The 20,526-nt window shown below is 50.7% G+C and overlaps 1 protein-coding gene across 2 annotated transcripts in view; it reads left to right on the forward strand.

Moving 5' to 3' along the window:
- Positions 1 to 2,267: 2,267 nt before the first annotated feature.
- Positions 2,268 to 20,526, forward strand: part of RSPO4 (R-spondin 4) — a 42,510-nt gene continuing 24,251 nt past the window's right edge. For both annotated transcript variants that reach the window (XM_033185345.1, XM_033185344.1), the window contains exon 1: positions 2,268 to 2,454. In XM_033185345.1, coding sequence (XP_033041236.1) covers positions 2,376 to 2,454 — 79 coding nt within the window. In that variant the 5' untranslated portion in view covers positions 2,268 to 2,375. The remainder of the gene's footprint in view (positions 2,455 to 20,526) is intronic.

Here is a 20,526-nt window from a genome sequence, read left to right on the forward strand (position 1 = left end):
GTTGCCACCTGATGTGATCAGAGCTGTGATAAAGGGATTGTGGATGCCCAGAGGAGGTACTGGACCTGGCCTGAGGATCAGGGAAGGCTTCCTGGAGCAGAGGCAGCGAAGAAGGAGGTAGGATATGGGACGGTATTCCATGGAGAGGCCCCACAACATGAAAAGCTCAGAGGTATGAGAGGCCTGTGGTGTTTGTGAAATAATCAAGAGTTGAAATCTCTAAGGCTAAAGGGAGAGGGGTGGGGCAGTGGGAAAGACTGAGATCAGAGATCAAGAGGTCAGAACAAGAGGGCCTTGCAGGCCATGGTGGTGACCACAATGGGATACCTGGATGCCCATGTCAGCTCTGTCCTTGACTCACTGGGTGGCCTAATCCAGGCACCCCCAGTCCTGAAGCCTCAGTGGCCTCATCCGTGAAACGGAGCAGTTTGGGTGGGCTGACTCTGACATTCCACCAAGATTTCCATGTTGTCTGCCAGTGTTCTTGGAGCCCCACAGAAAGAATGGCCAGGCCAGGGCTGTACCTTCAGCTGCCACACTCTCTGTGTGTTTCTCCTGCCCCTGCTATGCCTTCAAGTGTCCCTCATTGCACTGGGAGAAGGAGCTAGAGGAGGTACCAGCATTTACCTTCCATTTCTTTTGGAATAAACTTCACACGTAGTAAAAAAGAGGACAGGCTGCACAGGGTGGCTCATGCCTGTAGTACCAGCACTTTGGTAGGCTGAGGGAGGCAGATCACTTGAGGTCAGGAGTTTGAGACAGCCTGGCTAACATGGTGAAACCGTCTCTACTAAAAACTACAAAAAGTAGCTGGGTGTGGTGGCAGGCGCCTGTAATCCCAGCTACTTGGGAGGCTGAGGCAGGAGAATCGCTTGAACCCAGGAGGCGGAGGTTGCAGTGAGCTGAGATCATGCCATTGCACTCCAGCCTGGGTAACAGAGTGAAAATCCATCTAGAAAAAGAAAGAAAGAAACAAAGAAAGAAAGAAAAAAAAAAAGGAAGGACAATTGTTCAGCAAGAGAGTGTCAAATGTAAGCTCCGCTGGGCCTCCCTCCAAGGCCCCTTCCATTCTGATGAGTCTGTGCCTGAGAAGTGGCTAAAAGGGACAGGCACTGGACCAGAATGGCCACTGACCTGCTGTGTGGCCTTGGGGCAAGTCACTTGGACTCTCTGAGCTTCCCTTTGCTCCCCAGAAAAGTGGGGTTACTCAGAATAGAAACCCAACCCATTGGGTTGTTTTGAAGACTCTATTATATGTAAAGTTCTTAGCAATGCCCACCATATATGCCTCACAAATGACAGCTAGCATTATTGTTGTTGTTTTTGGTGGGTATAGTGACAGGAGAGGTGAGCGTGCTGTTGGGTTGAAGGAGGAATTTGCTCTGAAAGGGTTAAACTCGAATCAGCTGCTCCCAGTCCTGGTGATAAGGTTGGAGGAAACACAGTCCAGGTCCCTAGCCCTGTCACAAGCGGATTTATGAGGTGCTGGTCACTTTGAGTCAGAGTAGATGATCCCCACAGGCTGCGCAGGAAACATTCAGGGTTAGTGGCTAGAAGGGGCTCAGGACTCTGTCAAAAGAATGAGACAGGGTAGAGAGAAAAAGAGAAAACCAGGCAGCAGGAGCCCCGCAAACACCCCACCCTGCAGGAGGAGAGAAGGGGAGAGATGGGGTTGAAGGGAGAGACAGAGAAAAGGGAGAACCAGAGGCCCAGCTAGGAGGAGACTGTGAGCCTGAGAGAGAGACCACCAGCAAGAGTAAAGGATGCAGGAACAGCCAGGCAGGGTCCGGGGCAGAGCGAGGGAGCGCGGGACGCGGCAAGACAGAGAAAGCAGGAGCCAAGGAGTGGTCCTTAAGGGCTAGAAGGAGGAACAAACAGAGAAAGGGGGCTGGGGGCAGGGAAAGAAAACCGCAGACGCGGAGAGAGCGCGGGAGACGGTAAGGGTCTCCGGGTGTCCGTGCATCTGTACCTGCGCGCGCTTGTGTACCTGTGCCTGGCTGTGGGCATGTGCACGTGCTCTGGGGCAGTGCCGGGGGCGGGAAAGACGCGAGACCGCGCGCTGCGGGACAGATCTAACTCAAGCACCCTGACCCGGGCGACCCCCGGCCCCTCCCCCCGCGCTCCCGGGCCCCGAGTTGGTTAACGCGCCGCCCCCGCTGCGCCGGCTCCTCCCCGCCAGGGCAGTGCCCCTGCTCCGCCAACGCCCTCACTCGACCTGGCTGCTGGCCTCTGGGCGGACCGCGGGTCCCTGGCGGCCGTACCGACCCGCGACTGGCGGATGCGCCCGGCGCGCGCACAGCAGCCCCCGCGCCCTCCGCGCCGCCGCCGGGCCGTCGGGCCGCCCAGGGAGCGCCAGCCCGGACCAGGCTGCCCAGATGCGGGCGCCACTCTGCCTGCTCCTGCTCGTCGCCCACGCCGTGGACATGCTCGCCCTGAACCGAAGGAAGAAGCAAGGTACGAGGGGTGACAGGACAGGGCGGCCGGGCAGGCGCTGCTGGGCCGACCGGGGGCCGGGAGGGCGGGGTGGCGGCTTAGGGGGCATCTGCCTGGTGCCTGGCGCCCTGGATCATTCGCTCCTCCAGATGAGTCTCAACCTCACTTTAAATGGGGAGACTAAGGTTCCAGGGCACCCAGTGAGTGAGCCATTGAGCAGGGTGGGCCAAGGAGACTCTCCCAGAAGGTAGAGAGTAGCAGGGCTCTCTGTAGTAGCCACATGGTCGGCAGAAAGGAGGACGGCTCCGTGCAGAGACAGAAGCCTCAAGAGCCAGACTGGGGGGCACAGGGACTAGGAGACAGACTCAGTGGCTTAGAAGCCATCCCAAGCATCCACACTGGGCCAGGAAGTGACATTGAGAGCCCTGGGCTGGGAGTCCAGAGGCCCCAGTCCCAGCCTCATCACTCACCCTGACTCCTGGTGTCACCTCCCAGAGGGCAGTGATCCTCCGTGGCCCCCTCTGTCGAGTTCAGCCAGACCTGAGACCTGAATTCAGGTTCATTTATTCTAATAGGGGATGGCCTAGAAGAAGTCCAGCGCCTCAGAGAGCCTTAGTTTTTCTTCTTGACCTCCCAGGCCGCTAGGAAGATGAGCCAAGGTTCAGATCATAAATGTACCAGGGGCCCAATGCACTCCCACCTGGGAGTCCTATGCCACAGCCTCGCTGTGAGAGTCAGAACACCCTCAGAAGGTGGGCTGGAGGCTGTCCCTGCAGAGCAGGAATTGGTAGAGACTGTGCCTCAGAGAAGGGTAAGCAGCTGAGCAAATGAGCAAATCGCCTGCCTGAGCCGGGCAGCCCTTTGGCCTCCAGGTGCCACTCTTAAGATCAGCAGCCGAATGCCAGCCACTGTGCCAGGGGTTTTTCATGTCCTAGCTCATCAAATCCCAACTATATCCTCATGACATAGGGGTCGTTCAGTTTTAATAAAGCCTGGGATTCCAAGGCTCAGACTGGTTTACATAACTGCTGAATTGTCCAGCTGGTGTCTTCTCCCTTTCCAGCCCTGGCATTGGGTGTGAGCAAGGATAAAGGGGAGAGAAAATGAGAGAGAATGGCTTGCCCTCTGGGGCCTTCCATCTGTGTGAAAGCCCTACAGTGACAGTCACTCCTGAAACGGAGCAGGAAGCAGACAGAGGCTGTGGGAGAATTGGGAGGTGGGATTGGATGGGGTCAGGGAGACTGTGGCCCAAGAGGCTCCAGTTCTTGCTGTGACAGTGGGACAAGGGAATGGAGAGGCATGTGGTTTTCAGCTGAGCTGGGGTGAGTTTGGGACTCTATGGGGACACTCCTTTGTGAATGGCCTTTGTTTAGTAGTTAGGGGCATGGGCTCTGGAGCCAGGTCAACTGAGTTCAAAGCCCAGCTTCCCCAGTTACCAACTGAGTGGCCTTGGATAAGTCACTTTGCCTCTCCAATTCTCACTTTACCCATCTGAGGGTCCTTTAGAAGATCTCTGAGATCCTTCTCCATTCTAAACAATACCAAAAAATCAAACAAACCCCCTTTCCCTTCATTAACCCATCTTAAGTATCCTGCTCATAAGGACGATTGTGGGCAAGACTGAGTGTGTATGGGAAATGAGTAGCTGAGGACACAGGCTCCTAATGGGTGCTGGTAAGTATTAATCATTCTCATTTCCTGTCCACTGTGTCCTTGGCTACTCACAATGGCCTAGTGGAGGGAGGGGAGAGATCCTTGTTTTCTGGATGAGGGAACTGAGGTTCAGAGAAGGAAATCGACTTGTCCAAGGTTGCACAGCAGGTGAGTAGCAAAGCAGGCTCGAATCCCAATCCGCCTGACATAATGCTGAGAAGATATCTTCCGAGGTGTGCTAGTCTTCCCTTCTCAGAGCCTCAGTTTCTTCATCTAAAGAGGAGCTGGTTTAGGCCAAGTGTGGTGGCTCACGCCTGTAATACCAGTACTTCGGGAAGCCAAGGCAGGCGGATCACTTGAGGTCAGAAGTTTGAGACCAGCCTGGCTAACAAGGTGAAACCCTGTCTCTACTAAAAATACAAAGATTAGCTGGGTGTGGTGGCAGGCGCCTGTAATTCCAGCTACTTGGGAGGCTGAGGCAGGAGAATCGCTTGAACCCAGGGGGCAGAGGTCGCAGTGAGCTGAGATCTTGCCACTGCACTACAGCCTGGGTGTCAGAGTGAGACTCTGTCTCAACAACAACAATGACAACAACAAAAAAGAAAAAAAAAGAGCTGGTTTAGAAGACTTTAAGATGCTTCTCAGCTCAAAAAAGACAAAAAAAAAAAAGAAAAAGAAAAATGATAAATTTCTATCCTGCCCCTTTTGCCCCCCGCCCCATCTACAGCTCACCACCACCTCCCCAGGAGCTTAGTGAGGAGGTAGGGATACGGCTGCAATTTGGTGAGGGGCTCTCAGCATCCCTCCTGTAGTACCTGATCTCTTGCCTCTGGGACACACACCTGCCTAGCATCTTCAGAAGAGGCTTAGGGCTCCTTTTATTTGTTGGATACAATGGAGATAGCCTTGAATTTCAGTCACACCCCTGACCCAGTTGTGTCACGTGACCTTGGGTCAGTAGATTTTTCTCTGTCCCCCGCCCATAGCCTCAGTTGCCCATTGGCACTGGAGTGGGGACCAGAGCTAGATAAACCCTTCCTGTAGCATCTTTTGCAAGGCAGCCACAGGCATTCTGGTCAAATAGATTGGGAAATGCTGGGTTTAGCAGATTTCTTGGCGATGAGACTTATTAGAGCATGCTGAAGAGGTGGAGATAGACAGTGTAACCCAGGTGTGATGGCTCAAGCCTATAATCCTGGCACTTTGGGAGGCCAAGATGGGAGGATAGCTTGAGCCCAGGAGTTCAAGACCAACCTGGGCAACATGGCAAAACTCTAAAAAAAATACATTTTTTTGTCCCTATAAAAAATTCAAAAAATAGCCAGGCATGGTGGTGGTGGTGCACACCTGTAGTCCCAGCTACTTAGGAAGCCGAGGTGGGAGGATCACTTCAATCCAGGAAGGACATCAAGGCTGCAGCGAGCTGTGATTGTGCCACTGCACCCCAGTCTGGATGACAGAACAGATGCTATCTCCAAAAAAAAGAAAAAGACCGAGAGAGAGTGACTTTCCCAAACATATTACACATCAGAGACCATTTCTCATAAGGCATCTGCTTGGAAAATTCTGTACGCAATCCCTGAGGGTCCTACCAACTTTGACCTTATTCTAACTTTGGCGGGAGAATGTGTCCTGAAAACACCTGGCTGTTGGCAGCACTTCATTCATTTATTCATTTCCTTGCTCATTTAACAAGTTTCACAAGGCAGCCTCTGTGCCAGGTTCTGTGTTGGGGACCTTGGAGATACCCAGGTGAGCAGCCCTGGGCCTGTCCTTGGGGAACGGCCAACACAGAGGGATGACCCTTTCCCACCTTTCTCCAGCCTCCCCTGTGCCTGAGTCTTTGGCCTTAGCGTTTGGCCAGGTCGGCACAATCCCGAGGAGTGATCTGCTGGGCTGGCATCTGCCCTGTCTGAGCCCCCTTGAGGCCTGGTTCCCACAGACCCATCCTTCCTCAGGCTCCGGCGTAACTGCTTCTTAATGAAGCCCAATTTTTCTGTTTCTAAGAAAGAATGAAATAAAAGACTTGAGAAAGATTCTTGGATCTCAAGTGTCTCTTACAAAACAGCATTTTGATTAATTAAGTATAAATGAATCAGAACCAGATGGGGACATTTTTTTGAAACATGCTGGGGTGTCCTGGCAATGGGACAGTCCGGCAGAGTGAGGGGGCTCTGGTTTGCATCCCTAGATCTGGAGGTCCATTTAGGCAAGGAGGAGATGCCAGCCTGTGACTGACTTTCCCTGACATCCAAGGCCTGCTGGGGAGGGACTCCCACATTCACATGGAGTTTCTGGATCTTTCTAGACCTGAGCAAGCAAGGGGCAAAGTGAAGAGCCCTCGGTTCAAACCTTGAGCCCTCTCCTGCCCTAGATATGTGACATTAAGCAGGCCACATGCTTTCTCCCATCCATGCTTCCCCACCTGTGAAATGGGAAAACTTACACCTACCTCGAGCAATTGGGAAGATGTACCACAGTCCAAGAGGGAAGGGGGCCGAAGGCACACAGTAGGGGCTTCATAAGGATTTGACCACTTTCCCTTCCCATTTTACAGCAGAGCAGACATGCCCTGGACCGGAAGGGAGTGGGGTCTCACGTGGGTTAGGCTCACCTCCGCCTCTTGCTTGTGACGTATCCGAAGCAAATCTTCTCCTCTCTCTGGGCTTGTTTCTTTATTGTAAATGGACTGCGGTGGTGCCCACTCCAGAGGCCTGTTATGTGGAGTGAATATGACACTTCCGTTTAAATTGCAAAGCCCCATGTGGAGGGCCAGGCAGGCAGCACTGTCTCCTGTACACACAGATGCACCAAGCCCTGGGCAAGCAGGAGCCATCGCTGGGCACAGAACAAGGTATGTCCCCTGAGTGCTGGCATCCAGGTGAAGCCAGGTTTAGATGCAGGCGTAGTTCTGAAGGGGATTCCTACAGGGCGGGGCTGGGTAATGACTGGACATTGAGGACTGAGGGAACGGTGCTGAGTCTTAATAGAACGTAACCTCAGGCCTCTCGGCTTGGGTTTCTTCATAACATAGGGGCTGGCTGAGAAATGGAAAGCTGAGTTCTTGGCACATAGTAGGTGGTCAATCAATTGAGTTTTATTTGCCATCCTTCTTCCACTCAGCGTTCTGAAGCCAAGCCTGGGTGCAAAATAGATACTGCTTTTTCCATCCCATTGCCCCACCTCCCTCTCCTGTGGATGGAAACTATCCAACCCCCCTGCCCGGCCACCGAAGGAGATTCAGGCCACTGAGATTGAGGCCACGGAGCAAGGAGGGAGGCGGGCCACGTGCCAGGAACTGTGAAGGTGGGGCTTCACATCCTCACTCTGCCACTGCCTTGTGTTATGCCTGTTTCCCAGACACAGGAACTGAGGCTCAGAAAGCATCAATGACCTGCCCAGGAGCTCACAGCTGCAGAGCCAGGACCTGGACCCAGAGTTTTGGAGGCTCTGAAGCCTGTGCAATAGATATAGAAATGAATCATGTCAGTGATTTGCCAGGACTGCAAGGTGGAAGCGTCTGAGAGGAACCCCATCGTGGGGAGTAGGATTTAGGATTCTGTCAGGCAGAGGTGGCAGTAGGGTGGGGACCTCTGCAGGATGACGGGAGAGTGTGGCCAGGTGGGAAGGGCACAAGGGACCACATGGCCGAAGGAAGTGAAGTTCTGATTGCAGATTGGGCCGGAGTCCAGTCATGGAAGGCATTGGGTGCCATTCTCTGGTCACCATCCTCATGAAGAAATACTTATTGGGTCCTTTCTCTAGGCCAGGCCCTGTGCTAGGTGTTGAAAAGGACAGCAGAGATGGGTGTTCCTCCATTTCTGTGGCCAGAGGACTATTTTTACATGGCCTTCAAGCTAAGAATATTGGAATATGCAACAGATTGTATGTGGCTCAAAAAGCCTAAAATATTTACTATTGGGATCTTAAGATCCATCAATGAGAACATCATGGACAAGACTTCTGAGACTGCACCTCAACACACCCTTAAGAGCAGGCTGGTGGTGGTCCCAGCCTCAGCTGAGGAATCTGAGACAAAGAGGGGACGTTGCTTGGCTGAGGTGTCACATGAATAGGGTTTATTCATCCATCCTCCCATCTGGTGAAAAAACTGAAGCTCCCATTAGTTTAAAGTTTTCCAAACTGAGGGTTACGATGCATCAGCAGGTGAGGGCGATAAATTAACTATAGCCAGCATTTTCGAATGAAATGGAATGGAACGGAACGGAACGGAACAGAACGGAATGGAATATAACTGAATAAAATAGAGTGGGGTCAGAAAACATTTTTTGCGAAGGGTCAGATAGTACATACTTTAGGCCTTGCAAGCCACATATGATCTGTCACATCCTCCACTCTTCTTAACTCACCGGCCACACAAAAACATCCAAATTTGGTCCAGAGGCTACGGTTTTTGCCAACCTCGTTTTTAGACTATATCAGAGTGCATTGTAAGTGTGAAAACTATTATTTTAAGGAATGTGTTTCAGTTTACACATATATGTGTATGTGTGTATGAGTGGGTGAGTGTGCATGCACATATATGTGGATGTATGTGAGTGTGTGCATGCGTGTACTAGTGTGTGTACTGATATAAAAGTGTATTTCTTACCATTGTCAAAATAGTGTGGAGGCTGCTGGACCAGCTGAGCCCATCTTCTGTGCTCAGCCTCTTTCAGTTATGGCCTAATGAAGGCCCTCCTGACAGCTGTAAGGGGCAGATTCCAGGAGGATCTTTATATTACAGTTGAGGAGACTGAGGCCCAGTGCGTGGTACAGCAACAGACAGGGGTGCTGGGATGTAAGCCCAGAGAGTCTGTCTCTGGAGCTCCAAACAATTGCCTTAGTTCAGATGCTTGTTTCTAATCACCCTGAATCTGACAGCTACATCATTCCCCAGGTGTGTGGACTTTAGCTCCTGGAAGGTGGAATCACGTGTTGGGGCCCTAAATCTCCTCCTGCATCAACACCTCTGCGTGGCCGGGGTGTGGCAGACATTGCGCGCTCCTTTCCTTTGGTCCTCACCCCAGCCCTGCCTGGTGGATATGCCCCCACCGCCTGCTTACAGAAGAGGGACGTTGGTTCAGAGAGGGGGGCTGGCTTGTCCAAAGTCACATCGCAAATACATGTGTGAGCTGGGTCTTCTTAATTCCAAAACCCACAGCAAATCCTGCCTACGGTAGACTTCTCCTGAAAACCCATCTAATGCTGCCATTAACCACCTTCTTGTTCGTATAGCACTTTATAGTTTGCAGAGCAGTTCAGCTTTCATTTTCTCTCTGAAATTCTGAAGAGTTCTAGAATAATGAAGTGTTAAGGCCAAAAAGGTCAAGTGAGATCTTTGAGACCAATCCTTGTAAAATTGGAGACTCAAGCGGGGAAGCACCTTACCCAAGGTTACCCAGCCATGAGTAGAAGTGAGGGTGCAGGCAACCAGTGGTGAAGGCAAAACTTGAATTGGTAGAGGAAGGCAGCCTGCTCAGAGCCTGACAGGTTGAGAGCCTCTCAGAGCCTCAGTTTCCCCCCATGTGACTTGGAAATGCCCAGTGTGCTTTGCCTTTTTTCCCAGGGCTGGGACAAATGTCAGAAGACAGGATGGAGCCAGGCACAGTGGCTCACACCTGTAATCCCAGCACTTTGGGAGGCTGAGGCAGGCAGAATACCTGAGGCCAGGAGTTCAAGACTAGCCTGGCCAACATGGTGAAACCCCATCTCTACTAAAAATACAAAAATTAGCCAGGTGTGTTGGTGCACACCTGTAATCCCAACTACTCAGGAGGCTGAGGCATGAGAATCACTTGAACCTGGGAAGCAAAGGTTGCAGTGAGCTGAGATTGCACCACTGCACTCCAGCCTGGGTGACAGAACAAGACTCTGTCTCAAAAAAAGTTAAGACAGGATGGAATCTAGAGGGCTTTCACACATCCAAGGCTGTCTGCAGGAATTTCTTAATAACCAGAGGCCAGCCCAGGGCTGAGTGCCTCTTAAGGGCCTCCAGAGTTACCTGGGCAACGTGAGCCTCTCCATAGGGTCGGAGGCTTGGCTGTGTGATTTCCTGAGAGGGACCAAGCCACGGAGCCATCATGGTCTCAAGGCTAGTCCTGTCCTTAGAGTATTGGGCTATAGGCACCATCAGGACATAGAACAGCCCTAGGGGTGGACATCAGGGAACACACTCCTCACCTACATCTCTACACACATATATGTTCCCCAAACCATATTTTTTCTTTAAAAATACTTAACTTTCATTGGCATCAAAGGTTAACAAAAGTCACTTTGGATTTGGTTTTGTGGTTGAGCATTTAGGTGAGTAGACGTGAGGGTGTAGGAGACGCCAGATGTTGCCTGCATTCCTTTATTTTATTTAACAATTTCAGACACTGTTCTAAGTACTTTGTATGTATTCATTGATTAAAGTATCTTAATAAACCTGCACAGTAGGTAGTAGTATTCCTGTTTTATAGACGAGAAAACTGAGGCACAGGGAGGTTAAGTAACTGCCCAAGGCCACTCAGCCAAGGTTCAAATCCTTCCTTGCCCCAGAGCCCAGCTCTAACTACTGAACTTAATTGCCTCCCAGCCTTATTTCATCCTCACAGCACCCCTCTGAGGGGCCTGTCATTACCCACATTTTGTAGAGGAGGAAGCCATTAAAAGAGAGGCACAGTCATTGGAGTATGTGCAGTTGCCATTTTTGCAGGTCATAAACAGCCAAATATTAGCAATTTCATGTTTCTACCCCATAGCTTGACAGAGTAAGTTTGGCAAAAACCAAGATTCCATCCAGACGATTGATTCCAAAGCCTGAGTCCATAACCACCACGGCAGCCCTCCTCCTGGGCTACCCACATTATAGCCCCATGAAGTGGCTTGACCCTATTATTCTGCCTCTTCTACAGACGAGACCTTCCACATTCAGGGAGGGGAATCAACTTGCCAAGGACACACAACCAGGCTGGGGAAAGGTCGTGATGTGCTCCCAGGTCTCTGTGGGCTGGAGCCGTTTTTCCTAGCCCTGTGTAACAGCAATATCCAGGACACATGTGCCCTCAGCCCCGCCCTCGGAGTTTCTTCCAGATCCCGTCGGGAATGGTCTGCTTCCCATCTCCGGATGGGTGACGCCAACTCCACCCGGACACTGCTGTCCCGTGCTGGGCCGCCACTGCCTGCCCTGGAATGATGGCTTGCAGTAACAGCATGATTCATAGGGCCCTTGCTCTGTGGCCCATAGTAGGGGCTCTGATGTGCCATTGCGCACGGGGTGGGAGGTTCTGTTTCACCAACTCAGAACAGAGGCATTCCCAAGCCCAGAGGACCCAGGCCACATGGGGAAACCACTCCCTTTCGCTGGAAACCTCCACTTTCCCTGGAGCCCGACGGCAGAGCCCACATCCGCCAGGGTGGAGACGTGAAGAGAAGGAATGTCACAGCTGCCCTTCTGAGCCTGCTCTGGGGTTGGCCAATGGGCACAGCTGTCTCTAGCAAGTCCCAGATGAGCACTGGGGGCTGGCAGGCTGTCCCGAAGGCTGTGGGCTCTACCACTTACTGGCTGAGTGACCTTGGGCAGGTCATCTCTCCCTTCTGTGCTCCTGTTGGCTGATTTTTAAAATGAGGCATGAAACATAGACGAACACATTGCTAGCATATAGGGAGTGCTCGTCAGTGATGGTTAAAATGGCCTGGTGACGTGCAGGGAGTGTGAGATTTGGGCTGTGCCAGTGCTGGGCTCAGCTCCCAGTTCTGTTACTGCCGTGCTTGGGTGACAGTGTCTGACTCCTGAATCTTGATGTTGTCTGTCAGTACCATGGGGACAATAAGAGCATCGACCTCATATGGTTGTCAAGATGACTATGCATGTGACCCCCTGGCAGACGGTCAGTGCTTCTTTCATGGTGGTAACTGCCGTGCGTCATGGGGGATGGGCTCTTCCTAGCGTACAGAAGTTAGAACCTCATGTCCGAGATGGCCCTGCCTCTGTTTGAAAGTCCTCGGCAGACCTAACTCGTCCAAAGAAGGTCATTTTGAGGATGCCAGATTCAGAGGATAGGGTGGTCCTAAGTGCTGTGTGACTGTGGCACAGTGACCCACCCTCTCTGAGTCTCTGTTCACTCCTCTATGAAAGTGGACCTCAGAGGACGGCAGTGAGAATGGGATGATGTAACATGCATGCGTATGCGTGTGTGTGTGTGTGTGTGTGTGTGTGTGTGTATTGCCAGCACATTACAAATGCATAAATGATGTGATGGCTATTTTGGGGTGAGGCCATGGTGGGGCCTGACATCCTGCCCTCTGCCCACAGCGGGCTGGAAAAACCGAGTCAGATGCTGCCTGAGGGCATGCTTTTCCTTCCTCCTCCCCTCTCACCCCCTACACCACCCTCCTCATTCACTTCCCCTGCCTCCCTGCAGGCATTTGAGCCAATCAGACTCCTGAATTCACAGCACATCATCAGCAAGGTCTAGCAAGGTCTAGCAAGACCTTGCTCTCCTTTGACGTTCTATTTTTTTTCCTTTATTCTTTATATTGTTAAAAATAGCTGATTTTTTATTTTACTCGTAAAAATTCTTTCATGTATTTTTACATTTTTAAATTTTATTTCATTTAAACATGTTACTTTTATTAATATTTTGTTTTTATTAACTTTAATGCATTTAAATTATTTTACAAATGTATTTTTTATTTGAATGGATTTTTACACTATATTTTATACCTTATTTTTAAATTTTTATTTTGTTATTTAATTTTGTTTTTGAATGTTATTTTATTTTAACTTTTTTGTTTTAATTATGTAGTTCTTATTGACCTGATTTTTAATTTTAAATTTTATTTTTTCACTTTTTAAACATTTTATTTTTATTTTTCCCACTTTTAAAATTGGATTTCCTGAAGTTTTCTTGTCAACTTATAGGGCTTCCTTGTATTACCTAGATATCAATCCTGTGTTGATTTTGACACAAAAAATATCTTTTTAAATCTGACTTTGTAGAGTCCTCACCTTCGGAGAGTAGAAATCATTACTTACCATGCTGTCAATGTGGTCAAATCCATTGGTTTTCGAGGGGGGAGAGGGGGGTTGTTCTGCCTTATGGTCTGGGTTTTCTGATCTTATTAAAAAGTCTGGGCCGGGCTCAGTGGCTCACGCCTGTAATCCCAGCACTTTGGGAGGCCAAGGTGGGCGGATCACGAGGTCAGGAGATCGAGACCATCCTGGCTAACACAGTGAAACCCCGTCTCTACTAAAAACTACAAAAAATTAGCCAGGCGTGGTGGCGGGCGCCTGTAGTCCCAGCTACTTGGGGGGCTGAGGCAGGAGAATGGCGTGAACCTGGGAGGTAGAGCTTGCAGTGAGCCAAGATCGTGCCACTGCACTCCAGCCTGGGTGACAGAGTGATACTCCGTCTCAAAAACAATAACAAAAAAGTCTGTATAGAAGGTCTTACAAGAAGCCACACTCCAGAGCCAGGCGCATTGACTCTCACCTGAAATCCCAGCTACTCACGGAGCTGAGGAGGGAGGATGGCTTGAGTTCAGGAGTTCGAGGCCATCCTGGGCAACACGGTGAGACCCCTTCTCTTAAAATAAACAAGCAAAATCACACTTCAGAGTGTGAGCTTGGATCCACTACGGCTCGCCATTGGACCACCCTTCCTGCGAGGGATTCTTCCAACAAGTGTTAGTGCTGCTGCAGCAGCCCTCAGGCCTTCCTGAGCATGCTACTGGGACGCTCAATTGCGGTGATGCTCCTCTGTCCACCCTCCTTCCTGACTGTGCCCTTGGATCACTGCCTGCAGTTGGCACGCATATGCTCCAAACCAGACCCTGTCCTTGGGGTCCCCCTCCCCCCTACTCTGATGGAGGTAGTAGCCTCAGCAGCAGTGAGTTTTCTTGTAGAAGAGACATCAGCTGGAGACTCCCTGCCCTTGAAGGCGAGTGACATTGGCTTGAACAACACCCCACAGGGGTTCAAAGTCCCCCACAAGGAGTATCCCCAGCCAACAGATTACACTTCCCGCTCGCCTCTGGCTGAGGGTTGCTTTGGCTGAATCAGTTCAGTTTGTGGATCATCTTATTCTCTTGCATCAACAACTCCCCACCCCAGGAAGAAAGAGAGAGAAAGAGAAAGAAAGAGAGAGAGAGATTGAGAAAGAGAGAGAGAGAAAGGAAGAAAGGAAGGAGGGAGGGAGGGAAGGAAGGAAGGAAGGAAGGAAGGAAGGAAGGAAGGAAGGAAGGAAGGAGAAAAGAGAGAGAGAATGAAGGGAAACATACACTAGGACATTTGTGTGCATAGCCAGCTTTTTTGATGGTCTGGGGGTTGCTGCTAAGGGCTCCATCCCTGCAATGCAAACAGTTCCAGAATAAAGGCACTTGGAGTAGCCTTCTCCCTCCTGCCTTCACTTGGCTGATATAACTCCTCCTGTCTGCCCCCACAGGTTGGATCTCATCCCTGGTGTGCCCTGAGAGAGGTATGGCTTTAAATGGCATTTGTTGGCCTTTGGAGGCCCAGCTGGCAGGAGTCGGCAAGGAAGGGTGACAGGCCACAAGGCAGGCTCCTCCCCAGTGGTTAGGAACTGGGCTCAGGTTTGCATTCCACCTGGCACCTCCTGTGAATGCTTGGGCCAACCCCTTCACCTCTCTGAGCCTCAGTTTTCTCATCCCTGCAAATGGAGTAAGAGTAGTCCCCACCTTGTGGGGTTATGGCAAGTTTTAATGATTTAGTACAAGGACCTGCGTAGCACAGGTCCTGGCACACTGTGAACACTCAGCCAGCATTAGCCTGGTTCTGCTCTTTGCAGTTCTAGTCCCTTTGAAAATCGGCCAGAGCTCCCAGATGCCCACATCTCCAACTGGGGGTGGTGTACGACAGGTTGTAGCTGCTCATCTTGTTTCCAGCCCAGAATCCAGGTTATAACTGGGTAAGAAGGGTTATGGTTCCCGCTTCGCAGATAAGGAAACTGAGGCCCACTAATAGTGAGTGCAGAATTTCCTTGCCTGTGCAGGCCCAGGTCCCTCTAGCTGCCTGGATTTGGATTTGGTGGAGACAGTGCCCCCAGGGCCAGGAGAGGTTTCCAAGGTGGAGCCCCCAACTCCCTGTGTTCCTGCCTCCCCCACCATGCACTGGGTCTCTTTCCCCTTCTTTCATTCAACTCCTCCCTACTAGCATCCTACCATTTATTGAGCACCTACAATGCACCAGAGGCTTTGTATGCATTGCCCACAACCTTAGGATCCTCCTACCTGGTGAGCATTTGCCGTATGAGCTGGCACACAGCCAGGTGCTCTCTGCAGGTTATTACCTCACTTTACCCTGCAAGCAATCCTTTAATAATATCATTCCTATTTTGCAGATGAGGTGCAGAGACTCTGAGAGGTCAGAGGGCCTTCCTAGGGCCAAGGTGGCAGAACTGGGACTCAAACCTGTGTATGCGACCTGGGTTCCCTCCTGCCTGGCGCTGCCTCCCATCTCTCTACTTCTGGGGACTGGGCAGTTAGTCTGGGAACCTGGACTGGGTGGATGTCATGGTTGTGAGAATAGGTGACTTTACTACCTATTCTCAATTTGGAAAATGACTTAGGGAGCCACCCAGATACTGCCTTGGGTTTTGCACCAGCTTGGGAGATGGGGGCCGGAGGATATGCAGTCTGCTTAAAATAACAACTAGAGGAACTCAGAACAAGTATCTCATCCCAGCAGGCTGCAAAAGTCAAGAGGCAATAAGAGGTCAAGGAATCACAATTTGAACCAATGACCAGGAGAGGCAGAAGCGATTTGGGACATTTATGGAGGAGGCACCACGTTCTTTCCTGCTTCTGGGCTTTTGTACCCACTAGTCCCTCTGCCAAGAGTGCTTTCTTGTATATCTCAGATTCTAGGTCTAGGTCTCTTAAAGGTTGAGATCTGCCTGGGCATAGTGGCTCTCACCTGTAATCCCAGCACTTTGGGAGGCTGAGTCAGGTGGATCACTTGAGGTCAGGAGTTCGAGACCAGCCTGACCAACATGGTGAAACCCGATCTCTACTAAAATTATGAAAACTAGCCAGGCATGGTGGCGGGCACCTGTAATCCCAGCTACTAGGGAGGCTGAGGCAGGAGAATTGCTTGAACCTGGGAGGCGGAGGTTGCAGTGAGTTGAGATCACACCACTGCACTCCAGCCTAAGTGACATAGCAAGACTCTGTCTCAAAAATAAATAAATATATAAATAAAAAAACTAAGATCTGTCTAGCATGTGTTATGTGCTGCACTGTGGACTAAATCACTTACCCTTTAATTTTCATAATAACCCATGAGCAGAGCTTGTCTGTCCATCCTCCCTGGATCCACCTGCTTCTCATAGCTGCCAGCCTCGTCCAGGCCACTAGAATGACCAGAACCCCTACACCCTGAGCTCCCAGCTTCTACTCCTGCCCCACAGTCCATTCCCCTCAGCACCAGAGAAACTTTCAAGGTGGCAGACACTCCTCGGCTTGCAATCCACAGTGCTTCCTGACTCAATTCCAGGAAAACCCAGCACCATCCAAACTCGTCCATGTGTCCTGAGGGTCTGGCCCCTCTGCCTCCAGACCTCACCAACCACCACTCTCCCCTCGGTCACTGCACTCTGGCCTCGCTGCTCTCTTCCACACCACGTTCTTTCCTGCTTCTGGGCTTTTGTACCCACTGGTCCCTCCGCCAAGAGTGCTTTCTTGTATATCTCAGAGATGCCCTTCTAGGCAGCCCAGGCCCTCCCTCCTGCCACTCTGTGTACCCAAATTCAATTCCTTGTCATTCTCTGAAATGATCTCCCTCTCCCACTTAGGATGTAAACTTCATGAGGGGAAGGTCTGTCTCATTCACTGATGTATCCGCAGTGCCTTGAAAAGTGCCTAGCAGGAAGGAACAAGCTTTTCAGTGGGTGGGTGATTGTGTTCATTTTAATCTTATTTGTTTGTTTTTGAGACAGGGTCTCTCTCTCTGTCACCCAGACTGGAGGACAGTAGCATGATCATAGCTCATTGCAGCCTTGATCTCTCGGGCTCAAGCAATCCTCCCACCTCAGCCTCCTGTGTAGCTGGGACTATAGGTATGCATCACCATGCCTGGCTAATTTTTTTTAATTTTATTTTCATAGAGATAAGGGTCTCACTGTGTTGCCCAGGCTGGTCTCAAATTCCTGGCCTTAAGTGATCCTCCCACCTCAGCCTCCCAAAGTGCTGGGATTACAGGTGTCAGCCACCACACCTGGACAGTGTTTATTTTACAAATGAGCAATCTGAGGTTAAGTAACTGTCCCAGGGAGTAAAGGTGGGGCTGGGATTTGGGAACGGGCTTATCTTATCCCCAGACTTGGAGTCCTACCTCTACCCTCTAAGGCTGCTGCCCGGCAGGACTAATTGAAAGATTCGGCCGGGCGCGGTGGCTCAAGCCTGTAATCCCAGCACTTTGGGAGGCCGAGACGGGCGGATCACGAGGTCAGGAGATCGAGACCATCCTGGCTAACACAGTGAAACCCTGTCTCTACTAAAAATACAAAAACTAGCCGGGCGAGGTGGCGGGCGCCTGTAGTCCCAGCTACTCGGGAGGCTGAGGCAGGAGAATGGCGTAAACCGGGAGGCGGAGCTTGCAGTGAGCTGAGATCCGGCCACTGCACTCCAGTCCGGGCGACAGAGCGAGACTCCGCCTCAAAAAAAAAAAAAAAAAAAAAAAAAAAAGAAAGATTCATCTCTGGGAAGGACAGGGTAACCATGAGAGACGTGTCATTTGGAATAGCAGTGTCCCAGCCATCCTCAGGCCCAGAGCAGGGTGCAGCAATGGATATAGCAGACCTGGGCTACCCAGTCAGGGGCCAGGGGCCAGGCTGTTCACTAGCCCAGATAGAGAGGACCAGCTGGCTGGAGATAAAGAGTCGAAGGTGCCTATCCAGAGGTCTGAGTTCTAGCTCCTCCCCTCCCATGACTCACTGTGTGGCTCCTAACAAGTGCCTACCCGTCTCTGAACTCAGGACACTGCCTGTCAAATGCTGTTACTACCTCATGCTACAGATAATAGACTCTGCCTAAATTGTCTTCTCAAAATAAGGTGCCAGAGTCTTTTACAGTTTCTGTATCTTGTAGGTCATGGTAGTATTTCATTCTTGTTCTCATCTTCAATTTGAAAATTCTTAGGGAAGTAGAACAGCTTTGCATATGGTTATTGTCCCATTTGTCTTCTTTTTTTAAATTACTTGTAATGTCTTTGCCCATTCTCCCTCAACACACTTGGATCATTCCCCTTTTTCTTATTGATTTATAGGAGCTCTTTGTGTATTAAGGATATTCTTGGCTACTTTGTGTGTAACTGGCTTAATGATGATATTGAAGTTGTAACAGAGGATTACAAACATGACATGCTTTCCACACATCCCCCACCCCCCGCCCCCAATACACAGTCAAATTTTTAACTCCAATCCTTAATAACTTTGGGCAGATCTCAAAGCTTTCTGGTAACTTTCAGCTATTAAAAAGCCTAGTCCAGTGCTAAATTTTTAAAACATAGGTCTGATTTGAAGCTCTCCTTTCCCATCACTGCCTTCCCCATCACTGCCTGACTCGGGTTCTGACTCCACTGATTTACCCTGTAGGGAGATATGTCATGCTGTCTCACTCTCTTCTCTCCACCCTCTGGGTTGATTTCTCCCCTGTATGTTGGGGAGCAGAAGAAAGAATGGGGATAGAGACAGCTGTCACTACCCTGCTGCTGCTGTGGCCTCCACAATTCCCAGTGTTAGAAAACTCTGGGGCCATCACCAGTGAGCAGCAGGGAGAGACTGGGACTAAATGTTCTTCTGCCTCCATCCATGCCCTCCCCTTTCTCCCACGTGTGGCAGGTGCCTAATTGGGACACAGGTGTGATTATTGGGCAAGGAGCACGAGCTTGACCTCTTCAGATCACCCTAGCTTCCTCACTACCCCATTCCCCTTCGACAGCCTCATGCCCCTTGGGCTGGAAAACCATGGCTTAGATTAAGCTCAAGTGCCTCCTTCAATGTCCACTTGACCGAGTATAGGAAATTGACAGGAAATTGGTCAAATGGTGGCAATGCAGGCTGCCCCTGCCAGACCCCACCCCTTTTGCATTTCTCATTCATTCTCCACTCACTCCCAATAGACATAGGGTAGATCAACAAGTGTGTGTTCAATCAAGGGATGGAATGCCTGTTTCCCTATGGTTCATAGTTTCTCCCCTCCAAACCATGAGCCCACCTGGGCTTGGGAGTTGGGGACATGCCGTGCCTTGCCCTGCCCCAGCCACTGCTGACCAATCCTCCTTAGATCCTTTTTAGAAACTGGATTATATGGGCTGGGGAGGCAGTGGGGCAGGTCAGGGGTGGGGGTGACAAAGATAGTTGGCCCCCTCTCAATAAGTCCTAGAGAGGATGTCTGACTCCACTCTCAGATTCAGGAGGCAGCTCTCTTTAGAACAGCAAAGTATGTCCTATTCATTCTTACATCCAACAAGTATTTTACAGAGCAGCTAGTAGACATGTGGCCTTATGCATGGCACTGGAGAGTCACTGGTGAATAAAAGTCCCTGGGAAATTTACATTTCCAATCCAGTATGATTTTGTGTGTCTTTCTAAAATGTTTCTACAGGTCTGTGATTTGTCTTTTAACTTTAATAAATAAAGGATCCTGGCACATAGATGGTGTTCAAGAAATATCTGCTGAATGGATGGATGGATGGATGGATAGATGGTTGGGTGGATGATGGGTGGGTGCGTGGATAGATAGATAAATGGATAGATGAGTGGGTGGGCGGATGGATGAATGGATAGATGGGTGGGTGGGGGATGGATAGATGAGTGGGTGGGTGGATGGATGAATGGATAGATGGGTGGGTGGTGGAAGGATGGATGGGTGGGTGGGTGGAAGGATAGATGGGTGGGTGGTGGGTGGAAGGATAGATGGTGGGTGGGTGGGTGGATGGATGATGGGTGGGTGGGTGGAAGGATAGATGGGTGGGTGGTGGATGGATAGATGGGTGGGTGGGTGGTGGAAGGATGGATGGATGGATGGATGGATGGATGGATGGATGGATGGATGGATGGATGGATAGATGGGTGGTGGGTGGAAGGATAGATGGGTGGGTGGGTGGATGGATAGATGGGTGGTGGGTGGATGGATAGATGGGGGGTGGGTGGATGGATAGATGGTGGGTGGGTGGATGGATGAATGGATAGATGGGTGGGTGGGTGGAAGGATGGATGGATGGATGGATGGATAGATGGGTGGGCAGATGGGTAGGTGGATGGGTAGGTGGGTGGGTAGGTGGATGGATGGGTGAACAGTGGGCCTTTAGAAACACCGAGTTTAAACATCCATTTGACAGATGGAGAAACTGAAGCCCAGAGACAGAGAGACACTTGCCTGAGGACCTGCAGAACTGGACAAGAGACCACATCTGGGGCTCTCTCCCTTGTACTA

Source organism: Trachypithecus francoisi, unplaced genomic scaffold (genome assembly GCF_009764315.1).
Source record: "Trachypithecus francoisi isolate TF-2019V2 unplaced genomic scaffold, Tfra_2.0 Lachesis_group21, whole genome shotgun sequence".
Taxonomy (NCBI): domain Eukaryota; kingdom Metazoa; phylum Chordata; class Mammalia; order Primates; family Cercopithecidae; genus Trachypithecus; species Trachypithecus francoisi.